A 25,693-nucleotide genomic window follows, 5' to 3' on the forward strand; every position below is an offset into this window, starting at 1 on the left:
ACCAGAGATTGTTATCTGAGATTCACAGAATTGTTCTTCCTTGGGAATTTCAGAACAGTAGCATGACCTCAGTTATAAAACAATCCTGGCAAATCCAACATTCTTGTAATGGTTGTGACTGCTTAGGTAATGGTTCCCTAAGACAACTCCTAGATCAGATATGAGGTTGTGGTATGTGGCAATTAAGTTGCTTAAAAGTCATTTGTGTAACAATCAATAAAAGACCTTCTGCAAAGCTCCTAGGCAGTCAAACCATAAGAAGCTGATTCATCTAACACTTTTTCTAAAGCTTATCATTGCAGTGTCTCTCTTTCTCAGACCATCTTGCTAACTCACAACACTGACAAGGGCTCACACAGAGTGTCAGCACAGGAGAACGAGGCTTCCTTATGTATGTGCAGTACTGGGTATTAAGCCAAAGCTGCCACTATTCTAGGCGAGCGCTTTTCCCCTAAGGAAGCTCTCTCTGTTTTTCTACCTTGGATTTTGAAACAGAGTCTCAATAGCTTCCCCCACCAGCTTTGGTTTCAGGGTTCTTCTGCCATAAGCTCCAGAGCAATTGGAAGCATAAGCAAGAACATCAAAAGGGGTTTCAAATCATTTTAAAAGATAACTGTTTTAAAAAGATAACCCTCATCCCCACATTAGGTTACTGCTTCCCTTATTTCTGAGTATGACTGGACCAACCTGATTTTTCCCTCCCTCTTTGTTTCAGAAACAAAGTCTCACTTATGGCTCTGACTCTCCTGTCTCTTCCTCCCAAGTGACTAAAGGATCATTCCAGAACACCTAGCAAGTTCATTTTTGTTCAAGCTTTACTAACATTTTATAATAAGTAGACTGAAGACTAAAATCACAACGTAATGATGAGAGACATCTTGTAAACCTAATAATTGTGTAAAGGCTGGATTCACAACCATCTTTTATTAAGAATCTGGATTGTTTGTTTGTTTGTGTTTTAAGACAGGGTTTCTCTGTGTAGTCCCAGCTGTCCCTGGAGCTCAGTATGTAAACCAGCCTGTCCTGGAAATCACAGAAGTGCCTGCATCTGCTTCTCTGAGTGCTTGGATTAAAGGAGAATATCACCACCACTGCAGGCTGTGAATCCTGAATTTTAAAATCAGTCTGACAACCTGCTTCTGCTCTCCATCCTCTGTGACAGCTAAGGAAAACTTCATTTTGTGCTAGGCACCCACTAAACTCCTAAAAGATTATCTCCCAGCCACTTTCCCTCCTCCCCAAAATTCTAAACATCTTGTGAAATGATTAATGCTTGCTCTGGTTTCTGTAAACTAGCTTGTTGCCACCTAACTGGGAGAGAGGCAGCTCCTCAAAGAGATGTAAATTCCATGGAAATGAAGTAAATGTGACCTTTGCCTTTTAACTCCCCCCTCCTCCTCTAATCTGGGTCACGGGAATTGAGGGAAGCGGCATCTTACATAAAAATTCGGCTCATTACAACTGGATACAGTTCGTGGTCTCCGTGTTTCCAAACTACAGACATCAGTAGGGGAAAACCAGGACCTGTAGAAATTACACTCCCTGGCCGCGCAGAGACTTGTGGGAAATGTAGTCACCGTGACGTCACAAGTCAGTAGAGTTTGGCTTTTGGTAAGCATGTGCAGATCTTCCCCAAAGTTGGATCTGGTCCTGCTCGGCTCAACAGGTGGATCTCGGACATGGAGGTTGGTCTAGGGTTCAGTGCAGCCTGAGGGACTGCGCGGGGGGCGGAGGACCGGAGGGAACAGGCGGGGGTGGAATGGAGGCAGGAAGGAGCTGACCTGTAGAAGCTTTGCTGCAGCCAGGGGACATCAGGATTCTGGTCACTGCTGGGGAGAAGGCGCTGTGTTAGAATGTATCTGTCTGCCTTGTCTGCCTGAATCAAGGTGTGCTTCTGGGACAGAGAAGCTGGCTCGGTACTTCAGGAATGGAAAAGTTTGGAAGAACCAGGATCGCTGGGCAGTGCGGGTTGCTGAAGGTCTTTGGACTTGGTGCTGAGTCCCAAGTTTCCTCTTGATCATGGAAGCATTTGCTCCTTAGTGAGGCCACTCCCACAAGGCTGTTACTGGATTTCGCAGTACATTTCCACGAGGGGAGATCTGGTCCTTCTGTACACAGTTCAAGACTACTGAGAAAGACTACCAAACAAAATCAGGAATTACAAGATAAAAACAAATCCAACCAACCAACAAAAACCACTTTATTTAGAGACAGTCTCCTTTGCCAACTTGAGATCTGTTGCATAAGGGAAGACGGGCTGGAATTTAAGGGGCACAAGCCACAGCTGCCTCAGCTTTGGGAACTATCTGCTACATAAGGCATGTTATGTTTTCGTTTTCTGAGCAAGCAGCACTTAAGAGAGTACAGAAAAAGAATGCACATCTGCTTAATATTTTAGGATAATTACACAAGCAGGGGAAGGGGGGACAAATCTGGGATGAACCATGTGGCATGAGACCAGGCTGTCAAGCTTACCAGCCTTAGGCTGAGAGTAAAGTCCTGCTGACTCCTGGGTTTGTTGTTTGTTTTCTTTGTTTTTGTTGTTTTACAGCAGCTTAGTTTGAAATGAAGCTAATTTTTAACCATTGCACATGTAATTATTCTTGTCTTGCTTTGAGTTGACAGAAGTTGCTAGGTTTTCCGGAGTCCGAGTTCTGTAGGGAAGATTGGGGTATATGTTTATCCCACTGTGGAATGAATTGTGGATTTAAGGACAGTTCACTTGGAATAGGCATCCCTACTTGAAACGGTTTAATTCCTTGATTGAAAGTGGCCTGACACCCATGTGTGCTATGAGGATACTGAGCTGCTTCTCAATGGAGGATTAATTAAAGTCTTCCTTGGTAAAACAGAGATAGAACATTTGCCTCAGGGGCTGTAACCTGAGGGCTTGTAGCCTTAGGTGTTTGAAAAGAATGGGGTTGTAAAACCCAGCACAAACAACACCAGAGATGCCTAATCTTAAGATTGCAGCCATGCTGCCTATTCAGTTGGCTGACCATTGGCCAAACTCTTTTGTAAAAATGTGCAGTTCTGCTGTTTTGGTTTTTGTGAGCGTGTGGTCTGTCCTGATTGGCTAACCTATGGTTGAACCTGGCATCTATATTCCCTGTACGTTCTCTGTGCATTTAGATATCATGACTGCTTCAGTCTTGCCTACCAGAGGGACTGTAAGTCTGGCCTTGCCATGAGTAAAATTATCCTTCAACATCTCAGTGTTAACTTCTGGTTTTGAATACCATAACGCGTCCACTCCTGTAAGCCGAATCCTCACACGAACAATCCCATAGGGAGGCAGAATAGTGCCATAAAGGGGATCAGCTGGGCTTTGCATTGTCCCAGCAATGTTGACCTTTCAGGCAGGATAAAAAATAATAGAAGCTAACAAGTCACCCTGTTCTATCGGACTGTGATGTTGGAAATGTGGACCCCCTTCAGGGTGGAGACATGAGCTGCACTGAGGGCAGATGTGGGCCTAGGGATCTTCAGTATTGGAGGGAGCTTTGAGGTCTGTGGAAGAAACAGCTCTGCAGACCTGACAGGTGGTGTAATTGCACTCTCTCCAGTCATAGCCTTGTCTTCCATGCTTCTGTATTTCTCTTCAACCAACTCTGACACTGAGTGTGGCATGCAGGTTCTGTGATGTCCCTGTAGAGGTCTCCTGGAGTGTATCTCCAAGCACTTACACTCCATCATAGACACTAAGAGATGGACTTGAAGAGCTCTGGCTCACTCAGGGTCCTGTGGTTGGCACATTGTAGGCTGCTCACCCTGTCCTTTGTACAGTTTCACGTTTTGCCGCTTTTCAGTCAAACCAAGTGTTTGTGAGCTGGAGACTGGCTCATGACACTGAAGTCTACTCTTAGAAATCATGGGCTACAAAACAGCTCACCTTAAATATCAGCATTTTCTGTGTGGTGTGCGACTATAATTAAAACAACAGACAATTGTTGAATAACATTAATATCCTGGAGAAACATGGTAGCATTGCGGTTTGTTTTCAAGATGAAAAAAGTACCCTGCCTTGTCCATCAAAACTGATTTCTTTCTCTTCACAGATGCTCAGCAGCATGCTCACTTAGGATGTACACACCTATCTGTATTCATGTCCTTTACAGTAAACAGACCTGTAGAAAAAAACACACACACAGCAGCTCTCCGTTCACTCTGTGCATAATCTGGAACTGCATCCACTAGTACATGACGCATATGTTAGGGTTTCAGGAACTATCATGTAGACCATGACCCAAGGCAGCTTGAAGAAGGAAAGGTTTTGTTTAGAACTTTGGGTACACAGCACCACTGAGGGAACTCAAGGCAGCAAACTGCAGGCAAGAAGTGGATCAGAGCCACAGAGAAACATTAGTTACTGGCTTCCTCTCCATGGCTTGCTCAGCTTATTTTCTAGTACCTCTTCACTAGAGGTCTGGTGGTTCCACCCACAATGGGCTGGGTTAGGTAATATGAATCACCAATTAGAAAAATAACAATAGGCTTGGCCTACGGGACAGGCTGATGGAGTCATTGCTATTGGCCCTACTGAGATAACTCTAATTTGTGCCAACTTGACCTGGGAAATAGGCAGCAAAATGCCCATTTGTTTAAGTGTGTTATCATTCATTGGTCTTCATTTCAGGAAATCCTATCATTCTGGGATGTGGCCATTGATTTCTCTCCAGAAGAGAGGGAATGCCTGGAGCCTGCTCAGTGGAATTTGTACAGGGATGTGATGTTGGAGAATTACAGCAACCTTGTGTTCCTGGGTGAGGATTGCATCTATAGTGAATTGTTATTTCACCACCAACGTGTACTTTTTTCCTTTTGTATGGTATCTTATTGAACTTTGCATGTGAGTTGTATATCCTTCATTTTATGGAATCTACCAAGATTGCTGTATGACTAAGAGACATGTGTTGCTTTTCTCTTGGTCTGTGTTGGAAGTATGTTTCCTTTACTTTACTGGGAATCTTAGAAAATAAATGAAAATATTTCACAATTTGATATTTAATATTTTTCCTTTTAAATGAAGCTCAGAATCTACAGTTTGTAAGTGCCTCTGCAGTATTCTAATACACCTATCAGAAAACATTTAAAGAATTAATTTTTATGATTTTTTATTCCATTATCTCTCTTTAATAAGCACTGTACTAGACAGTACAAGTCAGTTCCCTGTACTCAAATACTATTGTTCCTCTTTCCTACAAACAGGTCTTGCTGTGTCTAAGCCATACTTGGTAACATTTCTGGAGCAAAACCAAGGGCCTTCGCGTGTGGAAAGACGAGCAGCAGCCACCGTGCCTCCAGGTGTGTAGGAATAAGGGGGCAGAGGACAGATGAGAAGTGCAAGTATACAGCAGAAAGCCAGGCTTTACCGTGCACATTGAGACACTATGCTGCTGGTTTTGTTTTTCTTTCTTTCTTTCTTTTTAGTTTTTATTCATTTTTTAAATATTATGGTTTTTCTTTTTTTTTGAAAATTGTAATTTTTTTATTTTATTATTATTTTTTTTATCAGTTACATTTTATTAACTCTGTATCCCAGCCGTGTCCTGCTCCCTCATTCCCTCCCAGTCCCTCCCTCCCTCCCTCATCTCCTCTCTGCCCCTTTCCAAGTCCACTGATAGGGGGGACCTCCTCCCCATTCATCTGATCCTGTTTTATCAGGTATCTTCAGGACTGGCTGCAAAGCCCTCCTCTGTGGCCTAACAGGACTGCTCCTCCCTTCGGGGGTGGGGAGACCAAAGAGCCAGTCATTGAGTTCCTGTTAGAAATAGTCCTTGTTCCCCTCACTTTGGGAAACCAATTGGTTACTGAGCTACCACAGGCTACATCTGAGTGGAGGTTCTAGGTTATATCCATACATGGTCCTTGGTTGAATGTCAGTCTCAGAAAAGACCATTTTTCAAGACAGGGTTTCTCTGTGCAGCCCAGTCATGTGGTACCACTGACCAGCAGGTGGAAATTACTTTTAAGGGATTGCCTTCAATGTCTTCTGTTATTCTGAAAAGGCAGCTTTCAGGCATTTATGATTTTTAAGTGTCTAAGCTTTGTTCTTCCCCTCTGGTGAGCTCTGCTTATATTTAATGAGCAAGAAAAGTTCCTCATTTTGTTAAGTGCATATTATAATGTAAGACACAGGGGAATGCCACCTAGTACTGTCAAACTAAGTCATTTATTTGCTGGTTGTAAAGAACAGGCTCACCCAGAAAGAACTCTCCACCCTGAAGTGAGGCATTGGCCCTGGGCTTTTGGGGTTTTTTTTCAGTGGGGGGTGGGGGAGTGAAGGAATTGGGAGATTTTAAATGACTACTTCTATTTCTATTTCCTTAGGTGTTATAGGTCTATTTAAATTCTTTATGTGGTCTTGACTTCAGTAAGTGGTCCCTATCAAGAAATGTTACCATTTCTTTTAGATTTTCCAATTTTGTGAAGTACAGGTTTTTGAAGTATGATCTAATCATTCTTTGGATTTCCTTTGTGTCTGTTGTTATGTCTGTTTTTGTTTCTGGTTTTGTTAATTTTTGTATATTCTCTCTCTTTTAGTTAGTTTGGATAAGGGTTTATCTATCTTGTTGATTTTTCTCAAAGAGCCAATTCTTTGTTTCATTTATTCTTTGTGTTATTCCTCTGTTTCTATTTTATTGATTTCAGCCTCCAGTTTTATTATTTCCTGCTGTCTGCTTCTCTTGGGTGAGGTTGCTTCTAGAGCTTTCAGGTGTGCTCTTAAGTTGCTAGTATGAGATTTCTCTCCAGTTTCTTTATATAGGCCCTTACTGCTATGAACCTTCATGTTCTTACCACTTCTTTCATTGTGTCCCCTAAGTTTGGTTATGTTGTGTGTTCATTTTCATTAAATTCTAGGAAACCTTCAATTTCTTTATTTCTGCCTTTAACCCAGTAGTCATTCAGTAGAGTTACCAGTTTTCATGAGTTTATAGGTTTTCTGTTGTTATTGAAATCAATCTCTAATCCATGGTGATCTGATAGGATACAGGAGGTATTTCAGTTTTTGTGTATTTGTTGAGACTTGCTTCATGACTGAGTCTGCAGTCAATTTTGGAGAAAGTTTTGTGAAATGCTGAGAGGGTACATTCTTTAGATACATGTTAGGTACATGTGCTTTATAATATCTGTTAGCTCCATTATTTCTCTGTTTAGTTTTTGTCTGGATGACATGTCCATTGGTGAGAAAGGGGCATTTAAGTCTCCCACTATTAGTGAGTGAGGGTTGATGTGTGATATAAGCTTTAGTAATGTTTCATTTACAAATGTTCTGGTATCAGAACAGCTACACTAGCTTGCCTCTTGGATCCGCTTGCTTGGAAAATCTTTTCCAATCCTTTACTCTGACTTAATATCTTTGTTGTTGAGATATGTTTTTTTGTATGCAGTAGAAGGAGGGATCCTGTTTTTTTAATCCATTTTGTTAGCCTCTGTCTATTGGGAAATTGAGGCCATTGGTATTGAGAGATATTAGTGACCAATGGTTGTTATTTCCTGTTTTGTTTTTTTTTGTTTGTTTGTTTTTTTTGTTTTTTTTTTTTTGGTGGTGCTGGTGCTGGTTGTTGTGTGTGTGTGTGTGATGCTTCCCTTTCTTTGATTTTGCTGGTGTGAGACTCTTTATTTCCTGTGTTTTCATGCATATATTTAACCTCCTTGGGTTGGAGTTTTCCTTCTAGTATGTTCTATAAGACTGGATTTGTGGATAGGTATTGCTTAAACTTGACTTTGTCATGAAATATCTTGTTTTCTCCATCTCAGTTGTTTGAAAGTTTTGCTGGGTATAGTAGTCTGGGCTGGCATGTGTGGACTGTTAGAGTCTATAAGATATCTGTCCACAGCCTTTTGGCTTTTAGAGTCTCCACTGAGAAATCAAGTGTAATTCTAATAGGTCTGCCTTTATCTTTTACTTGGCCTTTTTCCATCACAGCTTTTAATATTCATTCTTCCTTCTGTATGTTTAGTGTTTTGCTTATTATGTGGCAGGTATACTTTCTTTTCTGCTGCAATCTATCTGGTGTACTATGAGCTTCTTGTGCCTTTAAAGGAATCTCCTTCTTTAACTTAGGAAAGTTTATTTCTATGATGTTGTTACAAATATTTTCTGGGACTTTGAACTGAGATTCTTCTTCCATTCCTATGATTCTTAGTTTTGGTCTTTTCATAGTGACCCTGATTTTCTGGATGTTTTGTATCAGGAATTTTTTACATTTTACATTTTCTTTGACCACTGTATGAATTTCTTCTATCATGTCTTCTGCACCTGAGAGTCTCTCTTGTATTCTGCTGGCAATGCTTGCATTTGTAGTTCCTGATTGCTTGCCTAGATTTTTTCATCCAGGATTCCCTCAGTTTGTATTTTCTTTATTTCTTTTCCCTATTCAGGTCTTGTACAGTTTCATTCATTTCCTTCACCTGTTTGTTTGGTTTTTCTTCTTGGCTTTTAAAGGGAATTTTATTAATTTACTCCAATTGTTTGTGTTTTCATGCATTTCTTCAGGGGTTTTATTCATCTCCTCTTCAAGGACCTTTATCATCTTTAGATAGTTGGTTTTAAGGTCTTTTTCAGCGGTGTCGGGATATTCATGATTTGTTGTAGTAGGATAGCTGGGCTCTGGTGGTGACAAATTGTCTTGGCTGTTATTTTGTTCTTACACTGGCCTCTTGGGGTAAGTTTAGATATAGGTACTGAATTCTGAGTTTATATTAGTTGCATGGGTGTTTTTCCTGTGGTTTCTATTTCCTCTTTGATCTTCTTGGCTGAGTGGCCTGTGTTTATAGTGACCAGGGAGTTCACTGGTTCACTATGGTATTACCACTGGGATTTTGGCAGCGAGGGTGGTCACTTGGGTTCTGGGTACTAGTATTGCCTCTACCTGGGGTTATGGTTGCTGTTAGAGCAGGGGGCTTCTGCCAAAGTTATGGGCTGGGATACAGTGACGGGGGAGGGGCAGATTGTTGGGGGAAAGCTGTGCCAGGTGTGAGGAGTGTTGGTGATCTGCCTTATGTTGGGTTCTGGGTACCAGCATGGCCTCTCCTGAAGCAGGGGGATGTTGCAGCGTTGTGAGTCCTAGAATTTAAATTTAAAAATAAAATAAATGACTAAGTAAAATAAAATTTTAAAATATTATAACTTTTAAATGTGATATTCCCAGTTGTATTAAAGCTAGTAAAAAGTTTTTGTAGAGTCCAGTCACGGGCAGCCTTTGTGACTAGCCCTATAGGAATCACTATGTCTATATTTAGCATGAGTCCAAAAAGAAGACTAAGGTCTCCTGTTGATACTTCATAGTTCCTTCACCCGTGAATAGGACCATTGGCCTCTGGGTTTATTCAGGGAGCCTTCAGTACAAAGGAACAGAAATGGGGTCTCAATTGCTTGAGACATTTAAGATGTGGGTGCAGAGTCTGATCCATCTGAGTTTCAGAGAGTCCACTTGCCTGTCTTGAGAGACATGAACAGTAATTCATCTTCCCTGCAGTAAGGAGTAGGAGTTCCTGGTCTGGTTTACAGGCCAGAGGAGACAGGAGCAGGAGAGGCTGACAAATCCTATTCTCTCTGCTTTCTTATCCTGTGCTGAGTTAGCAGGATAAGTCTGTGTCCCATCAGAGGTTAACTGTGCTAATCTGTCCTGGGTGTATAGTGTCATGCAAGTATACTGTAGATTTAACCCTTTTTACTCAAGCATTCAATTTCAATAAACCGATTTTTTTAAGTACACCTGATTTTCAATATGATTCAATATTGAGCAAACTTTAAGTTGAACTTATATTTGCTTGAGATACCTGCCTCATGCTTAACTTTGACGACATGTACAGAGAACTGTATAATGCTCAGGTATAAATTTGTCTCTTCTTCTAATTTGTCTCTGTAAATGAATTACATTTGTATTTAGCTTGAATTTTTTTGCACACATTAAAGATAGGCATTTATTTATAATGTGAGTCATCATTAACTATTACACATTAATTACCATTGTTGTAACAGCTTATAATAAATCTGTGACTCCCATAAAATGATGATTTAAGAAATGAAAGTAATTTATTAAAATTTTCAGCCTCGGGGTCTGGAGAGATGGCTCAGAGGTTAAGAACACTGGCTGTTTCTTCCAAAGGTCCTGAGTTCAATTCCCATCAACCACATGGTAGCTAATAACCATCTATAGTAAGATCTGGTGTGCAGGAAAACTGTTGTATATAATAAATAAATCTTTAAAAATATTTTAACCTCAAAAATTCACTCTCATGATGCTTTATAGTAATATCTTTTGACCTATGATTTGACCCTTTAATACAGTTCCTCATATTCTGCTGACCCTAGCCATAGACTTGTTTTCATTGCTACTTCATAACTGTAATGCTACCTGTGAAAGGTTCCTTCAACCACAAAGAGGTCGTGCCCCACAAGTTGAGAACCATTGCCTTATAGCGTACTTTGTAAAATCTAAATCAATCCTACACATTTTCTTTAGTAAGTAGCTTGTTTTATCATAAAGAATAAAATTAGAGGAAAAAATAATAAGGTTGACTTTCTAAAGACACACCTGTAATAATAAAAAGATGCACAATTAATTATCTCCACAGTTCTTGTCATGACTCAGTGTTTGCAGATGGCTACAGTTTAACAGTATTAGGAAAGATGTACGTGACTAGATAAACATCTTAATTCCTTTTTTTTAACGAAGAAGAGAACTTTATGACTTTAGGAATAATTACCTTACACCAGAGGCAGGGCGGTTGCAGTTCCATCGATTCAAGCAATTTGATTTAGCGGATCTTCCAAAGCTTCAGGTGATAGTGCGTGAGAACACCTTCTCAGCAGGGTTGGTTAGCTGGGCCAGCAGGTAGATTCACTCAGGCAAAATGGAGTCACAGTGGGCCCTTCAGTAAAATGTTGCACTGTTTCTCTACCTCAGAGAATTGCATGCATTTCTAAAGACCACGGTGTCAAACCAGTGTAAGGCAGATCTTCACATATAAGTTCTTCCTTCCAAGCTAAGTCAGTAACATTCTTTCCTAACACATTTACAAAGCACTTTCGTGTAATGAAAGTCATCTCGTGAAAGTGCTTTATGAATTATGAAAATATCTTCTCAAATTGTCTATCTCATACTCAGTAATAAGGATTGAAGTGCTGCCTTTCATCGATATCTATTCAAAGACTGAAACTGCTCCCAGCTATGAGAATGTACTTAATAGCTCATCAATGAGCTTTCAGAAGTTTCTTTACTCTGCAACTTGATTTCTATGTTGTTATGTTCTATGAATGGATAAAACACATCGATGAAACACATCCGGACAGTGCAAGAAAAAATGTTTACTTCTGTGAATTCCTGTTTCATGGGTAAACAACAGTCTCTCATTTTCATGCCTTGTTCATTGTCTCTTTCGATTGAGTGCTCCATGGTGTTTAATGAATAAATCTTAGAAATACTTAATCTTATCCCCTAGGCATAGTCGCTCTCTCTATTATTCCCAGACCATAGGAGGCCGAGCCAAGCCGATCTCTTGAGTTCAAGGCCAGGTAGCAAGTTGCACATAGCACGTTCCAGGATAGCCAGGGCAACACAGAGAAACCCTGTTTCAAAACCCAAAAACATGGGAGCAAAAGAAATAGGTCCTTTTCTCATCTATTCGCTGGCAGAGATGTTGCCTCAGCAGCATTTCGTTATTCACAGGTAAAGTGAAGTTTTCTGTCATGACTTGATATCTTTTTGGTATATATTCTCTTGTCACCAGAATTAAAACCTAAAATACTGTCTTAACTGTTGAAATATACTATTTAGTCTTGTTGTGGACAGTCTGCTTTTTATGCAGCATATCTTCTGTACCTTCAAAAATAAAACTTTTTATGTATAAAACTTTTATATATATATTATATATGTAATATACATAATATATATACATACATATATTTTATTTTGCTGAAGCCCATCTCACTGAATAACATTTAACTTTCTCTTTCCAGGCTTCACAACCTTATACTTTCATTAATGTGAAGCTACATAACATCTATATTGCTTAACGGGCTTATTTCTGTCAGTGAAATGCCCTTACACAGTACTTAGCTATTTAACTTTGAAGAAGATAGCATTATGTCTGTGTTCTACTCGGTTGTGCAGTTACTTATTCCTGTAGAAGAGCAGGTTGTCTTTACCTACTGTATTTTATGATTTGTGTTCAGTACCTATAACTATGAAATACGGTTAAATATGTGTGAAGAAATGCCTCTGTTTTAGAGATAGGCATTATAAGTAGATGAATATTTTTACCTTTTGTTCATATCTCAACTTTTGCTCAACAGGAACAACAGTCAATGAGTTTAACAATCACAACAAGGCCATTGATCAAAACTCACTACCCATTCAATGCCAGAGGATTCATTCAGGAAGGAAACCCCACAGGTTTGAAGAATGTGGTAAGCTCCTTAGTGCACACTCAACACTTTCTAGACACCAGAGACTTCATACTGGAGAAAAACCCTACAAGTGTAAAGAATGTCATAAGGCCTTTAGTACTCGCTCATCGCTTTTTATACACAAGAAAAAGCATAGTGATGAAAAAACTTACAAGTGTGAAGAATGTGGCAAATCATTTTACTTTCCTTCAATGCTGAAGCAGCATCAGATAATTCATTCTGGAGAGACACCTTATAAGTGTGAAGAATGTGGCCGATCATTTTACTATCTTTCCACACTGAAGCAGCATCAAATAATTCATTCTGGAGAGAAACCCTACAAGTGTGAAGAATGTGGAAAATCATTTCACTGTCTTTCAACGCTGAAGCAACATCAAGGAATTCATTCTGAAGAGAAAAGGTACAAGTGTGAAGAATGTGGCAAATCACTTTGCTATCTTTCATGTTTTAAGGAACATCACAGAATTCATTCGGGAGAGTATCCCTACAGATGCAAAGAATGTGGCAAAGGGTTTTCCCGTTCTGTTCACCTTCAGGAACATCAAAGAACTCACACTGGAGAGAAACCATACAAGTGTGAAGAATGTCACAAAGTCTTCCGTTACCAGGCATCCCTTAAGTACCACAAGGCAGTTCACAGTGAAAAGAAAGCCTACAATGGGGACCTGAGTGGAGAAGGGTTTACTAAGCCCGCTTTCTTTATTGACTACAATGTGATCCATGCTCCATTAAAAGATTATAAGTGTGAAGAGTGTGGCAAATGTTTCTCCTTATCTTCGTACCTTAGACGACATAAAAAAATCCATTCTGAAGACAATCCCTACAAGTGTGCAGCCTGTGGCAAAGGGTTTTCTTGTTCTTTTAACCTTCGAGAACATCAAACAGTTCATACTGGAGAGAAACCATATAAGTGTGAAGAGTGTGGGAAATGTTTTCGCTTATCTTCATCATTCAGAAGACATCAAACAATTCACTCTAAAGACAATCTTCATTAGTGGAAAGGGTGTGGCAGATGGTTTTGCTCTTCTTTTGAACTTAGAGGACATCAAACAATCCATTCTGAAGACAATCCCTACAAGTGTAAAGAGTGTGACTAAAAGTTTTCCTGTTCTCTACACCTTCAGGAACATCAAACAATTCATACTGGAGTGAAACCACACAAGTGTGAAGAATGTCACAAAGCCTTTTGTTGGGCTGGAGAGATGGCTCAGAGGTTAAAAGCACTGCTTGCTCTTCCAGAGGTCCTGAGTTCAATTCCCTGCAACCATGTGGTTGCTCACAACCATCTATAATGAGATCTGGTGCCCTCTTCTGGCCTACAGGTGTACATGCAGGCAGAGCATTGTTTACATAATAAAATAAATAAATTAAAAAACAAAAGAACAGCAAAGCCTTTCTCAGTCCTTAGAATACACAAGACACTTCATACTGGAGAGAAACCTTACAAGTGTCCAGAGTGGGGAAAATGTTCTTCCTTTCACAGCCCTTAGAAGGCATCAAATCCATTCTGAAGACACTCCCCATGAATGTGTAGAATGTGGCAAAAGGTTTTCTCATTCTGCACGCCTTCAGGAACATCAGAAAGTTCACACTGGAGAGAAACCATGCAAATGTGAAGAGTGTCACACAACCTTTATCACTCATTTCTTAGGAGACACAGGGCAGCGCATACTGCAGAGAAAGCCTACAAGTGTGGAGACTGTGGCAGATGTTTTCCTTCTCTTCATCCCTTATATGACATCAAATTGTTCATTCTAACGCCAGTTCCTACAAGTGTGTGGAATGTGGCAGAGCCTTTGCCATGCTGTCTGCGCTTACTAAGTTCAAGCTGGTTCATTCCAGAGAAAAATCATAAAAATGTGAAGTATATGGGAAAGCCTTTTCTTCTAATGCTTCCTTAACTCAGCACAAGTTATGTCATACTGGAGTAAAATCTTATCAGTGTAAATGTAGCAAAATGTTTTATTCTACTTCAAAACTGAAGAAAATAAATCATCATCAAGAGAAACCATAGAAATGTGATGTATGTGGAAAAGCCTTTTCTGTTAATTGTTCCCTGTTTCAGCATAAAATAGTTTGTACTGGATAGAAATGCCACAAATGTGAAAAGTGAGGTGTAATGTTTGTACCTCAAATTGAAGAGACATGAAACAATTCATTGTCAAAAGAAACCCTACAAACGTGAAGGGCTTTTATACTCGCCAAGAGCTTGCTGTACACATGAGAGCTCACACCAAAGAAAATCCATACAAATGTGAAGCATGTTAAAGAATCTTTTCTATTCTCTTAAACCATCTCAACAAATTATATTATACAGGGGAGATTTTTTTTTTTTTACTAATAAGCCAAGAGCTTTATTAATGCAGCAGGCACTTTACAATGAACCCAAGAAATCCTGTCTTCTCTAGGAAGACAAGATGTCTGTACAAACTCTCAGGTTTTTTCCACTTCAGAATCCAAGCTCCGAGCTGTCCTTTTCACCACAGAACCTTGGATCTATACCTGCCCAAATAGTTCCCTCCGCATTTCAAACTGTGCACAAAGGGACACCTGACATAATCTGGCCAGTCGGCCTGATACTCAAGTGTCGGCTGTGTTACTCTGTAGACAAAGGCAGACACCGATGCTGCAAAGAATTTAGGAAACAAGACAATGTCTCCATCCACTCAAAAATAAAATACATTCCATCAGGTGTGTACTGAACTGTTTTTAGTTGGGAGTTCTAGGAAGATGGTCCATTGTTAGTCCCTTCTTCACCAGCCTGGGCATCCAAAATTCTTCTGAATGTAATTTTTTTTTTTTTAAACAATCGTTCTTGCTGTAAGAACTCTTCTAATGGAGCCTAGTCCTCCTACAGCTAAGTCCCTTTCATGCCACTGGAGTAACACTGCGCTGCTGTTTTCTGTGAGCTTCTCAAAACCCTTTATAAAATGTACTGCTTTCACAAGTGACTGCCATTTCTGTTCAGTGACGCACAGCCTGATCAGTTTCGCTGCTGCGCCGGTTCCTTCACAGCTGGGTCCTTGGTGTTGATTGGAGAGTTGCGCAAGGCTGCATGGAAAGCCCGAAGCTTGTCCCCTTGCCGCAGGAGCCTGTCTACCTCACTGGGGCCCGGGCTTGGCTCGCCCGCTGCCACTGCTGCCTCTTTCTGGTATGAAATTGTTGCTATCCACTCGGAAGCGCGAGGACAGCGTGTTCTGGGCCATAGAGGGAGCTCAGCGGCTGCCCTTTGCAGCTCGGCTGCACTCCGTATCGGCTCCCCTGCGCACTGGCTCCTCTCAGAGAAATCTTACTGATGTGAAGAATGTGGCAAAATGTTTTGTACTATTTTAGATCTTAAACATCACAATCCTCATCCTGGAGAATAACCATATAGATGTGAAGAATGTCTGATTCTGTGACCTTACATCTGTGTAACAATTAATTATTTTGGAATACTAAAACAAATGTCTAATGTCGACCAGCACAGACGCTAAGACTCTGGTCAGAGAACTGTAGAGATGTCTCCTTGATGCGTCTCCTCACCCCGTTGTAAAGTAGTGTGTTTGAACCATGCCTTGATTGAGAAATTTCTTTCTTCTGTAACTATCAATGTACCACGGAGCTGTTACCGTGCTGTTACACGGTTCTTTGGCCGACTGGATCTGAGTTCTGGGCCACGCGGTACTTACTGTGCTTTTCTAGGTGGGGGTCACCCCCGTTCCTGTAATAATGTCTCTTCTGGGTATGTAAGAAGCTCTATGAACTCACCTTTCTCACAATGTTGGTGAAATGATCTGCATTGGTACCAATCTGAGGTGAATGGGCTTAGTGTTTCTCTCCCCAGGAAACATGATAGAGCTCATCGTCAGTCATATTTGGTTCCAGAATAAAGAAACTTATCCTCTAAGTTCAGCAAAGTGTTGGTGTGCGTGTCAATACCTTCATCATTGTCATAGCAACAAACTCCCGTACTGTAATTAGGATCAAAGCCAAATGCACTCACTGAGCAGAGGATGGACGTGCTTACCAGATGTCTGATCTACAAGTCTGAAGCATTGTATTTGCAGGTCTTGCTTTACTATAGATGCCTATTCCCAAGAGCTTCTCAAACTTTCTCACATCGGCCATTTCATTTGCCGTAATGAAGTGAAGATAGAGTTCTCATTTTGCGAACTATAATATCAGTGATACTAACATATGGGACTCCTCCCTACTGGCTAACTTTCATAGTGTTTTTTATGTATGCTCTCATGGGTGTAAATAATAAATATTCTTACCTTGTTATAAGCCCTGAGAGTATAATAAGTGGCCTAGCAAGATGTGCCTTCTGTGCCATGGCACCTAAAAGTTATGGGAATAACCAAACATCTTCTAATTGGATTTAAAGCTCATTTCACAGGCTGTAACTAAGAACTGTTGGTGTTGATGTGATGAACCTTTGCCTGGCAAAGTGATAAAGCCCTAGAGAGAATGTAACTGTTACTCTGATAAGTGGGCATAGTAACTAAATTAAACCAAGTGCTTTTCATTTATTTTCTTTTTGATTTTTGTACCCACAGGTTTAGGTACTTTCAATACCCACCAAAAAATATGAATTGTGTGATACCTCAAGAATAATACACAGACTCACAATTGGTCAAAGTTTAGAGAATAGTAGCTTGTGGAGGGCACTGATAAAAGTGGGGTTTCTATATTACACCCCTAACGCCAAAACTCTCAAGGAGAAGAGGTAGAAAGATGGTCAGAGCCAAGTGTTGTGATGTCTACAGTGCAACAGTATTTACTAGAAATATCAGTACCATTGCCTGCATGAACAAGCCGTGGCTAATAATATGTGGACATCTGCAGAAGCTAAAACCAACCATAAAACGTGCATGGATGCATAAGGGTCTTAGTATGCCTCACCCTGAGGAGAGGAGCTATTGGCAATTAATGAAAATTAATGCCTGCTGTGGAAGACAGTCAGTCTGGAAAGCTTACAGGTCCCACTCCGTTGTTTCACACCCCTACACATAAAGCAAGCACTAGATGAAAACATGTGAGGAACTCTAATGGTCTGCAGTCATCTATTGCATCATCTCTTTCCTTATGCACACTGTACTGGAAGGAACATGTCTGTTCCCAGTAGAAGAGCATTAAACAATCTTGTTCCCCTTTTTTCTACAAACAGGTCTGGTGACATATCTGAAGCAAAGACAAGGGCCTAGTGGTGTCACGAGACAAGCAGCAGCTGCCATGCATTCAGGTCTGTAGGAATGAGGTCAGGAGCAGAGATGCAGTGGCTTTCCCCTGTGCCTGGAAACATGATAATATGGGAATAATTCTTGAGGTCTCACCTTCTTGTCTTTGTTGTCAAAGAAGCACATCTCTCAAGCATTTATGGTGCTTTAATCTCTGAGGCTTTCCCTAACAGTGAGTTGTGTGTGTATTTACAATGACTTCCAAGGTTTTCCTTTTTTGGGGGGGTCTCCATTGTAATGTAAGACTCAGGGAAATACCTCTCAGTGCTGGTCAGACAGAGTCATTTATGCTGGGGCTGAGAGCAGGCTCATGCCAGAAAGATCCCTACACTGAAGTGAGCATGGCTGGGTTTAAATGGCCAAACCCACAACTCCATCACACAGGCAGGCAGGAGCAGAAGGGTCAGCAGTTTCAGCTCTGTCAATTAGAATAATTTGTGGGTGACAAGCAGAATCACTTTGGGCAATTCCTTCCCTACTGATCTTAGGGAAGAGTGAAAGTATTAACTTATTGTTTAAGGTGTTGTATTGGGCCATTTGGTACACTAGTTTAACAGAGGCCATTTTGTTTTCCAGCAAAATTTTACAGCTAGTTAACTACTCGGGCCAGACTATTAGGCCTTGGGTAGAAAGATGAGAGGTCTTTGAAATCCTTCAGCTGTTCAGCCATGGACCCCCACCACACCAGTTATGGATCCAGTGATTGTATACCTCTGTTTCATGGCAGTTAGTCGATTTAGGCCTTTTACTAAGTTGTAAGGCTCCTTTTTTTTTTTTAAGGAAAATACTGACATCATATACAAAGAGTAACTGCTATTCAAATATATACATCCATAAACCATTTTAAAAAATCAGAAATTTTTATTTATTTATTTTATAAAATAATTTATTTATTTTTATGTACATTGGTGTTTTGCCTGTATGTATGTCTGTGCGAGGGTGACAGATCTTGGACAGTTGTAAACTGTCATGGGAGTTAAACTTGGGTCCTCTGGAAGAGCAATAAGTGCTCTTAACCACTGAGCCATCCCTCCAGCCCCAGAAAATTTTATTTATTAAGCCGACATTCCCAGATACATCTGAGCTAGTAAAGTGTTTTCTTTCAGAGTCCTGCCCTCTTTACCTCAGGATTTAAACACAGGAAAGCAGCACACTTCCAGTCAGCCCACCTTGCACTGGGTTCTTTTAAGGTAACTGAACACTTAGTAAAAACCCAGCAAATCCTTGTGACCCCCTGAGTTGACATGGGATAAGCAAGTACAAACTGGCTGTTTCTCAGCAAGAACTGTTTTGGGGATAACATAATGAATAATGAGTTTAAAACAGTGTCAGGTGTGCTAAAGTTGAAAGGCCGCTAGCTAGGATGCTGGACAAATATTTTGTAAGTGTGTCAGTTTTGGTGCCATTTCAGGCAGGACATTCTGAGTGAGCACAAGAACTAAGGAGGCATCAAGAGCCACTGGGAGATAAAAGAAAACAATGAATCTTAAGATGATTTTCATTCCCACATTTAGTGTTATTACTTCCTTCAAGTACAACTGAGTCAGCGTGATTTTTTTTCAGGCTGTAGTAAGATTGAAATTTCAACATACGAAGTGAAAGTGACTTGCAAGCCTAATATTTCTGTGAAAGGCTTGACTCACGTTTCCTGTTGCGGATCTGGAGGTTAAAAGCGCCATGGTTATCCTGGCTAGGAAGGCAGGATCACAGGAGAAAGAAGAGGAGGGGAAGAGAAGGGGAGGATCAGTGTGGGTTAGCTTGGAGAGAAGCAAGTCTCGGGAGGAGCCTACTTTGAGGAGAGAGAGCCCAGATGGGAAGCATGTGCAGGTATTTATGGGATTATGGATGGCAAGTAACTGAGATAAGAATGGTTAGAGCATGACCTGGGATGTGGGACTGGGAGATAAAAGATAGTTTAGGAGGTCAGTTTCTGCCCAGTTCCAGTGTGTAGGCATATTAAACATCTATCTGGTGTCTGTGTCTTTTATTGCTGTGATAGCAGTTAAATAATAACTGCCAAAATCATTATAGGCCATTGATTGTAAATATTAACAGGCTTTGATGATTTTCTACAAGGCAAGCATGACCTGCCTTTCTGGACACCTGAGGAAGTGACAAGGTTGTCTTCGTGTTCCAGCTGGTGGCTCAGCCAGCTTTATGTTCACAAGTTAGTAAAAGATCAATGGGAAGGAAACTGATTCACATTCCAGAAGATTTTCAGAATGTGCGCGGCTGTACTGGGAGCAAGGTTTGCCGCTGCAAACAAGTATAGTTTGGCCTTGTACAGTTTGATGTATTCATGAAGTTCGTATTGTAAATCAAATCTATTAGTAGTAAGTTGACAAACTGGTTAACTGTAAAGGATAGCTTAAAAGAAATCATAAACAAAAAGAAAGTAATATACAAGTGAATAGCAGTCACACTGTTACTCTTGTTTTTTCATATCTGGGTGGTAGCAATAGAAAGAGCCAGAGCACTCATCCTCACACAAATGCATGTTCTGCACAGTTGCACATGCTTGTGTGATCCTGTGCGTGAAATCTTCCTGATGTAAGTGGAATATGCCTTTCTTCCTTGTGTTGCTATTGGTCATGGTGTTTTACCACATCAAAAGAAACCCTAACCTCAACAGAAGTTGGTACCAGGTCATGGGCTACTGCTGTGACAAGCATGGCAGTGAGTTTTTGAGAAAGACTTTGGTGGCATTTGAACTTTGGGCTAGAAAAGCCATGTGGGCTCAGAGCTAAATGGGCTGTTCCGTGGTAGTTTGGAAGATAAGAATGTTGAGGGAAATACAGATGATTGAGACCCTGCTTATGAAGTTTCAGATGGAGGTCTGAGAATGTCTCAAAGATTTTACCATTTGTATGATATTTTGAATTAGGAGTCACGAAAGTGAAACCTTACTTTGCTGGAATAATTGACACTGGTGAGTTGGAGCTGAAAAATTAGTGATGATTAAGAGTAAACTAGTCTCACTGAAGAGGAGTCTCATGTTCTGTAAGCCATACCTGGTGACATTTCTGGTAAAAACCCAAGAGGCTTCAGATGTGAAGAGACCAGAGTCAGCCCACATGCACCAAGGTGTGTACAAGTGAGGGGGTCAGAGGGCAGAGTAGGAGGCCAGAAATCCAAGAGAAAGCCAGACTTTACCATGTATAGTGAGGCATGATGTGGAGGTGGAAATCCAACTTCGCTCTGCGCTCTGTCCTTTCATGTTCCTTGTCATCACAGGAGGATATCTTCCAGACATATATGATGCTTTAATTCTCTGAGCTTACTTTTCTCCCTGTAGTGAGCTCTGCTGTGCTCACAGGGATTCTCAAACCTTGCCATTTACAGGAGAACTTGATTTTTTTTTCATAACTTGTTCTCTTTCAGGACTTTATTTCCTTGTGAAAATATGACATAAGGTTCCCTGTCTTAAATACTTGAAGTACATTATTAATATCATTAAGGATAGTCTGCTTGCTTTCATCACATCTTTCTGTAACTTCTAAAACTAAAACTCTACACTTAGGATATAAATTGTCAAACTGTGCATGGTGGCAAACACCTTTTATTCCAGGGAGGCAGAGGCAGGCAGATCTCTGTAAGTTCATGTCCAGCCTGGTCTACAGAGTGAGTTCTAGGACAGCCAGGACTGCAAAGAGAAACCTGTGTCAAACAAACATACAAAAAGTTGTGTATTTCTGTGTCCATCCAATCTCACACCATCACCATTAACTTTCTTTTTTCCAAGTTTGGCTACTTTACACTTTTTGTATATGTCTAGTCATACAATTTTCTTTCTTTTTTTTTTAATAAAAATCTGTTTTATTAAAAAATTCACATCTTATAATCTTTTAATGTAATTTTGTTGGAATTTAAACCCAATCTGGAGATAGTATAATCCAGATGATAGTGATTCTTTTTTTAAATTTTTATATTTTTATATTAATCACAGTTACTTTGTATCCCAGCCATAGCCCCCTCCCTCATTCCCTCCCAATCCCACCCTCCCTCTGTCATCTCTCCCTTGCCCCTTTCCAAGTCCACTGCTAGGGGAGGTCCTTCTCCCCTTCCATTTGACCCTAGCTTATCAGGTATCTTCAGGACTGGCTGCCATGTCCTCCTCTGTGACCTAGCAAGGTTTTTCCTCCCTTGGGGATGGGGGGTAAAGGAGCCAGTCATCAAGTTCATGTCATAAATAGTTTCTGTTACCCTTACTAGGGAACCCACTTGGTTACTGAGCTACTATCATGGGCTACATCTGAGCAGGGGTTCTAGGTTATATTCATACATGGTCCTTGGTTGAAGAAACAGTCTCCTAGAAGACCCCTGTGCTCAGATATATTTTGTCCTTGTGGAGCTCCTATCCTCTCTAGGTCCTACTAACTTCCCCTTCTTTCATATGATTTTCTGCACTCTGCCTAAGGTTTGGTTGTGAGTCTCAGCATCTGCTTTGATACACTGCTAGGTAGAGTCTTTCAGAGGCCCTCTGCGGTAGGCTTCTGTCCTGTTACTTGTTTTCTTACTTTTCTTTTTTTAATAGGCTTATTTGTATGAGCATAATGCCATTAACAGTTTTCATTATTATCGATGTAACAAATTCTTTAGCAGTTTAACCTTAAATAATATTCTCTTGCTTCTGTGTCTATCTAGTCTTTCTCTTCTCATTTCATTTGAATTTTAGATTGTTTCTACTTACTGTATTTTATACATTATACTACAGTGAATATAGGTGTGAGGATCTGTCTATAGTTTCTCAGTTATACATAAAAATATAAGTGTGATTAAAAGTCTGCATATTATAGGCACACATCATAAATATAAAAAATGTCTCTCAGCTTTAATTCATATATCAATTTTTACTCACCAGGAGCAAAACCCTATACATATAAAGAATATGGGGAAGCCTTTGATTGGAACCCATTCCTTATTAAACATCAGAAAATTCACACTCTAGTGAAACCCAATAAATGTGAACTATGTTGCAAGGCTTTTAGTGTTCCATCAGTTCCCTTCAGTACTTTTTGAGGACCATAAATCTCATAGAAGAGAAATTTTTTATTCTGAAGAAAATTGGTCATGCAGGACTGTAATCCTGAAAATGTGAAGAGTAGCAAAAAAGTTTTACTATCCTTCTTGCCCTAAGGATCATCAATGAATTCATTCTCATGAAAATCCCTAACAATGTGAAGTGTGTGACAAGGCCTTTAAAACTCCATGACAAAGTTCTAACCACCTGTGAATCCATTCACAAGTGTGAGGAAAATTTTACAGGTGTGAAAAATGGGGGAAAGACTTTTGTAATTTTACATAGTTTGCTTAGTACAAATTACTACATACTGAGGAAGAACCTTACAAATATGAAGAATTTGAGAAAATCTTCCATTTTACTTCAAGCCTTAGGAAATATCAAATAATTCATTCTGGAAATAAGCCCTATAAATGTGAAGACTGTGACAAAATATTTTACTATCTTTCTCAACTTAAGAAACAGCAAATAATTCCTTAGGGAAAGAAACTACTGTTGCAGGATATTTGATCCCATTGTGAACCCTAAGATTGTGAACTCTGAAGAAAAATGTGTCTTTTGTTTGGTGTGGTTCAGCCCCAGAACATGCCTTTAATCTAAGAGCATTTTGAACACAGGACTTAGGTTCACTCTAGGTCTAGAAGGTGAGCAAGAAACCATCTGACAGAAACCATCTCTCAAAGGACGGACTTTGAGAGATGGGTATTTAAGACAGCATGGAGAAAAAGAAGGGGCTCTTTAGCTCTTTGCTCCTTGGCTTTAGCTCTCTAGTTCTTGGGCTTTTAGCTGTTGGCTTTCTCCTCCGAGGCTGTTGGGTGAGCCAGCAGGCTTTTTCCTCCTGTGCTGTCAGGGCTTTTTCCTTCCTGGATGTGAGCTGAGAAGGAAGGTTAGCTGGGTGCTTTCTCTGCCTCTTGAGATAGCAGATTTTTCCCCCCTACCATCTGGCTCTTGAGTTTTCATTTGTACAATAGAACGGTTGGATTTTCATTTTTTTTTTTAATAACAACAAACTACACAAGTATGAGGAATATGGCTAAGTATTTTATAGTCACTGAGGACTTTTCAGACAGCAGATAATTCATACTGGAAGCCCTCCAATACAGAAAATGCGACTTCCAAATGTAGTGTACCCATTTTTATTTTCACTTTATACAAATTTCTAGTCACAATGAATTCCACTGGCCAGAGTCATTACACCCACCAGTATGATCCCAGGAGCTGTGTTCCTCCACTTGGGAGAGGAGCAAGGGAGGTGAGCATGAATTCAAAACACACCTGGTGGTAAATAATCAATAGAGTTTGTGGGAAAGTGGAGTTGAAGTTCTGGTACCTCTCTTACAAAAGCTAAATTTCTTACATGGATTAATGGATGAAAAGTGGTAACCAGGGACAGATGGAAAGATGTTGAGATAGATTCTGGAAATCTTGTGCAAATAAACTTCAGAGAACTGAACTTTTAACTTTGTTCAATGACTCAAACCATGCGTGGTCCACTTCCTCACACTGTGTGGGTTCCAGTGTTCACAGGCACAGTTTTACCAGCTGCAGAGTCTGATGCGTGTATGGCTCACACAGGGTATCAGTACAGGAGACAAGGGTTATTTATGTGTGTGTAGTGCTGAGCCAAAGCCTCCATAGCACCCAAGGGTTTTACCCTAAAGTACTTCCCTGTCCGTTTTTTCTACTTTTTATTTAGAAAGAAGGTCTCTACAATTGTCCAGCCAGCCTTGGATCCCAGGTCCTTCTGCCATAAGCGACTAAGCAGCTAAAAGCACAATCAAGCCCACCAAAACTCGTTTGAAAAATCATCTACGTTTTATTCTCACTTCAGTATATTGCTTCTTTAAGTAAAACTGAGTCAGTGTGATTTTTTTCAGGCTGTGGTAAGATTAAAATGAGAACACTTGACTAGAAAGGACTTGTGAGCCTCATATTTGTGTCACAGGCTCGACTCACATTCATATTATCTGTTGTGGCTCTGGAGATGAAAACCCGCCTGAATGCCAAGGCTGTCCTGCAGAGGAGGCTTCTTTACTTTACGGAGGGTAGCCAGGGCCAAATCTGGGAACTGCAGAAACCGCCCTACCCAAATACCAGAAGTTCCTTCGCACAGACTTCTGGGAAATGTAGTCTGGTCACTGTGTCGTCACAGGGACCTACTCCGGAAACAGTACTTGTTAATTCTGTCTGAAAGTGTGCTATTTCCCCAAAGTTGGGCGAGAGTCCCGTCCTGCTCAGCTCGCAAATTGCGTCCCTGACGTGGAGGTCGGTTCAGGGAGCTGCGCGGCCTGAGGCCCTGGGCGGGGGGCGGGGTCCGCGTAGGAGGGAGCGGAGCTGCGGAGGGCGGGAGACCGGAAGAAGCTGACCTTAGGTGCTGGTCCATAAGGATAACAGGTCAGGGCTGGGAAGAGGGCGTGTCTGTTGGTGCCAACTGATGGTTTTGTTAGCGTTCTGAGCACAACCGAGGCTACCGTGGGCTTGTGGGACAGGAGAGCAGGTTTCTTGCGCAGTAGCGGAGTATGTAAGGATCAGGATTGCCTGGGCTTGGTGGATCAGCAGAGTACCTGGCCCTTAGGTGGTGCTGGGAATTCTCTTTCCGCTTGGCTGGGGAAACATTCTGTAACTAGGTGACCCACTCTCAGGTGAATGTTGATGGTTTTTCCATACATCTAGAGTAGGTGGGTTTTCTGTCTTTCATGTGATCCAATTGTCTTCGTCGTGTCAGCCGTCTGATGAATGAAACGGAAAACCATCTGAGACCCCAAAGGTAGCAGCTGGTAAATTCTGGGACAGTGTAGACAACTCGGCAGGAATCACCAGGTAAAGAAAAGCGTTGACAGCCGGGTGCGGCGACACACTGCAGTAATGCAAACAGTCAGGGAGGCAGGGGCGGGCGGATTGCTGTGGGTTCGAGGCCTACTAGGTCTACAAAGTGAGTTGAGGACAGCCAAGGCTACAAAAAGAACCCCTTTTTCAGAAAAAGGAAGAAGGAAGGAAGGGAGGGAGAGAAAGGAGAGAGAAAATGGAAGGAAG

General features: G+C 40.9%; 1 protein-coding gene and 1 pseudogene across 1 annotated transcript; one reads left to right on the forward strand and one right to left on the reverse strand.

Annotated features, from left to right (window-relative positions):
- The first annotated feature begins 1,392 nt into the window (after window positions 1-1,392).
- On the forward strand, window positions 1,393-16,317 carry LOC110539779 (zinc finger protein 58-like). The gene is made up of 4 exons (XM_021626596.2): window positions 1,393-1,685; window positions 4,637-4,763; window positions 5,209-5,304; window positions 12,305-16,317. The coding sequence occupies exons 1-4, from the start codon at window positions 1,680-1,682 to the stop codon at window positions 13,411-13,413; spliced, it is 1,338 nt and encodes a 445-aa protein (XP_021482271.2). The 5' UTR covers window positions 1,393-1,679; the 3' UTR covers window positions 13,414-16,317.
- On the reverse strand, window positions 15,220-15,624 carry LOC132653112 (actin-related protein 2/3 complex subunit 5-like protein; annotated as a pseudogene).
- Window positions 16,318-25,693: the final 9,376 nt, after the last annotated feature.

This window comes from Meriones unguiculatus, chromosome 3 (assembly GCF_030254825.1).
Source record: "Meriones unguiculatus strain TT.TT164.6M chromosome 3, Bangor_MerUng_6.1, whole genome shotgun sequence".
Taxonomy (NCBI): Eukaryota; Metazoa; Chordata; class Mammalia; order Rodentia; family Muridae; genus Meriones; species Meriones unguiculatus.

Excerpts from the sequence above, each read along its gene's own strand:
- LOC110539779 (XM_021626596.2), top strand. Across the intron at positions 4,764-5,208 it reads CAGCAACCTTGTGTTCCTGG|GTCTTGCTGTGTCTAAGCCA; the intron begins GTGAGGATTGCA and ends TCCTACAAACAG. Across the intron at positions 5,305-12,304 it reads AGCAGCCACCGTGCCTCCAG|GAACAACAGTCAATGAGTTT; the intron begins GTGTGTAGGAAT and ends TTTGCTCAACAG.